Source organism: Lolium rigidum, chromosome 7 (assembly GCF_022539505.1).
Source record: "Lolium rigidum isolate FL_2022 chromosome 7, APGP_CSIRO_Lrig_0.1, whole genome shotgun sequence".
NCBI lineage: Eukaryota > Viridiplantae > Streptophyta > Magnoliopsida > Poales > Poaceae > Lolium > Lolium rigidum.
Window position 1 is genome coordinate 3,589,043 of NC_061514.1, and position 3,225 is coordinate 3,592,267.

The following is a 3,225-nucleotide window of genomic DNA, read 5'->3' on the forward strand; positions in this document are numbered from 1 at the left end:
AGGATCGATCGGCCTCTTGGTGCCTGTATGCGGAGGCGCGGGAACTTCTGAAGATTTTCACTCAAATCTCTCTTAGTAAGGTTGATCGTAATAGTAATAGGGTTGCACATTGTTTAGCTCAGCTTGGTAAATCGGGGGAAGCTGGTATGTTATCTGGTGCAACACCGATCTGCGCATCGGCTATTGTTGCACGCGATTTTAACCTGTAACCATACTCTGTGGGCAAATTTTCAGACGCACTCTTTTCCTTCCAGGGTACCGAAGGGGACTGGAAGGTTTTAATGGGGCGGGCTTGATTTGCTTAATATAGTGTGGTTCCCTTTCAAAAAAAAAAACAGTATTTCATAATATCGGAGCCAAGAGGTTTCAAATTCAAGACACGCGGTTTAAGAAAACAAAAAAGAAAGATTCTACGGCATGTGCACCAAATCCACGCTAAAGGCTAAATAGTCTAGACGTGAGATGGAGTGTTGAATATAAATACACAGTCTAATCTCCTTGCATCAGTTCGAACTTTTGGCTGAATTAGCTACTGCAACAATCTTTCACGTGTAGCACAAAAATTATAGTAGCAATTTGAAAGTTTATAGAGCCTAATTGAATTTCCCCACATTAGCATAAACAGATTGACCTGACTAAACCTCCATGTAGAAGGCAAAGTCCCATGCACGAGACATCCGGTGGTCGATACCTGTACCAGGCCGCCCGCCGCAGCTTGCTAGCAATGCATGCATTCATGACAAGAATATCTCACAAACTGACAGGCCATGTGCTAGTTATTGAGGGTTGTTGGGGATCCCATTTCCAACAGATTTCGTTCGGGACTGCGACACCCTCTCTCGCGAAAGTCAAAATGTTATGCACGATGAAACAAGGACAAGCACTGCAAAATGGCACCTGACCTAATACGTACCATTATTTCTCCTTATTTTCTTGGAGTGCTAGCTCCCAGATCCGTACGCAGATTTAAGTAAGGAAGTGTCACTTGTTGGCACATGGGTCATACAACCGATCGTGTCGAACGTCACAATTAAGTGGAGTCCAGAAAAAACCTATGTTACTTATGTTAGTGGATGCATGTTCACTATGTTACTTATGTTAGTGGATGCATGTTTTTTTTTTCTAAAGAAAGATTGTATACCTCTCGCGACCTCTGCATCCAGTAGATGCACATGGCTCAGAAATTCAATTCGGCTCCCGGGTTCATATGCTCTCTCTACAAAAAAAATATTATAGTTGTAAGTATTGAAGAAATTTGAAAAAAATAATTCTACATGTACATCTCATAATATATGTGCGTTCGTCAAGTTTCACGAAAACCAATATTTTTTATGGTCTAAATAAAAGAGAGAAAATTTATCTTGTGAAAAACATTGTTTTTAGCACTGAATTTTGTCATTTTTACACATGTGACATGACAAGTCTATTTTTCATGAAACGACTTTGTGAGCACGTAGCACATGAAGATGTACGTGTTAGTTTTTCGTTTCAATTTAAAAAAAATCAGAATATATATAAGATGCATTTCATAATATAGGGAGCATATGCTCCCATGTTCCAAAACGCCATTCCCCGCACGGCTTAATTACAAGGTTTAGTTATTATATGGTGTTGGACATATGCCCGAGAGGCAATAATAAAGTAGTTATTATTATATCTTAGTGTTCATGATAAATGTTTGCATCACAGGCTATAATTGTATTAAGTAGAAACATTAATACATGTGTGTTGTGTAAACAACCAGAGTCCCTATTAAGTCTCTCGTTTAACTAGCTTATTGATTAATAGATGATTATGGTTTCCTGATCATGAACATTGGATGTCGTTAATAACAAAGTTATGTCATTAGGAGAACGATATAATGGACACACACCCATAATAAGCGTAGCATAAGATCAATTCATTAAGTTCATCTTGCTATAAGCTTTCGATACATAGTAACATAATCCTTCGACCATGACATCATGTAAATTACTTACACAAGATGGGTACTTTGATTACATCAAACACCACATCATAAATGGGTGGTTATAAAGATGGGATTAAGTATTCGGAAAGTATGAGTTGAAGCGCATGGATCAAGAGTTGGATTTGTCCATCCTGGTGACGGATAGATATGCTCTAGGCCCTCTCGATGGAATATCATCTAATTAGCTTGCAAGCATGTGACAAGGTCACAAGGGATGATATATCACGGTACGAGTAAAGAGTACTTATCGGTAATGAGGTTGAACTAGGTATAGAGATACCGATGATCGAACCTCGGATAAGTAAAGTATCGCGTGACAAAGGGAATCGATATCGTATGTTAATGGTTCATTCAATCACGAAATCATCGTTGAATATGTGAGAACCATTATGGATCTCCAGGTCCCGCTATTGGTTATTGATCGGAGAGGAGTCTCGATCATGTCTGCATAGTTCACGAACCGTAGGGTGACACAAGGTTCGATGTTGTATAGTAGATATGGAATATGAGATGGAGACCGAATATTGTTCGAAGTCTCGGATGGGATCTAGGATATCACGAGGAGGTCGGAATGGTCCGGAGAATAAGATTCATATAAGGGAAATCATTTTCTGGGGTTCGGAAAAGTTCGGGAATTTTCCGGTGGAAGAACGAGAAGCTTCTAGAAGGTTCCGGAGGGTCTACCCATGGGCCCACGACCCCGGGAGGGGCCACCTGAGTGAAGGGGGTGCTTCCCAGCCCGAATGGGCCAGGCGCACCAGCCCTCAAGGCCCAGGCCGGCCGAACCCCCTAGGGTTTAGGGGAAACCCTAAATAAGGTAGACTTGGGGGAAGGAAAGTTCTCCCCCCTTGCGCCGGCCCTAGATGGGTTTGGGCTTGGGGGCAACCCTAGCCGCCCCCAACTATATAAAGAGGAAAGGGATGGCCGGCCAAAGCCCCCACCTGAAACCCTAGCCGCCACCTCTCCTCCCTCTTGTTTCTTCCTGTACCGGTTTGGCGAAGCCCTGCAGGAATTTCTCCTCCACCTCCACCACCATGCCGTCGTGCTGCTGGGATTCCGAGTAGATCTACCACCTCCGCTGCCCGCTGGAACGGGGAGAGGAAGGACGTCATCGACACCGTACGTGTGACCGAGTACGGAAGTGCTGCCGGATTGCAGCACCGGAACGATCATCTACATCAACCACGAGATCTGACCTCGTTAAGGCTTTGGATCTTTGAGGGTTCGTTTCTCTTCTATCTCGTTGCTCTGATCTC

The 3,225-nt window shown here is 43.1% G+C and overlaps 1 protein-coding gene across 1 annotated transcript in view; it reads right to left on the reverse strand.

Moving 5' to 3' along the window:
• Positions 1 to 635: 635 nt before the first annotated feature.
• LOC124669528 (BTB/POZ and MATH domain-containing protein 2-like) overlaps positions 636 to 3,225 on the reverse strand; it is an 8,885-nt gene continuing 6,295 nt past the window's right edge. The window contains exon 2 of the mRNA XM_047206135.1: positions 636 to 718. Coding sequence (XP_047062091.1) covers positions 636 to 718 — 83 coding nt within the window. The remainder of the gene's footprint in view (positions 719 to 3,225) is intronic.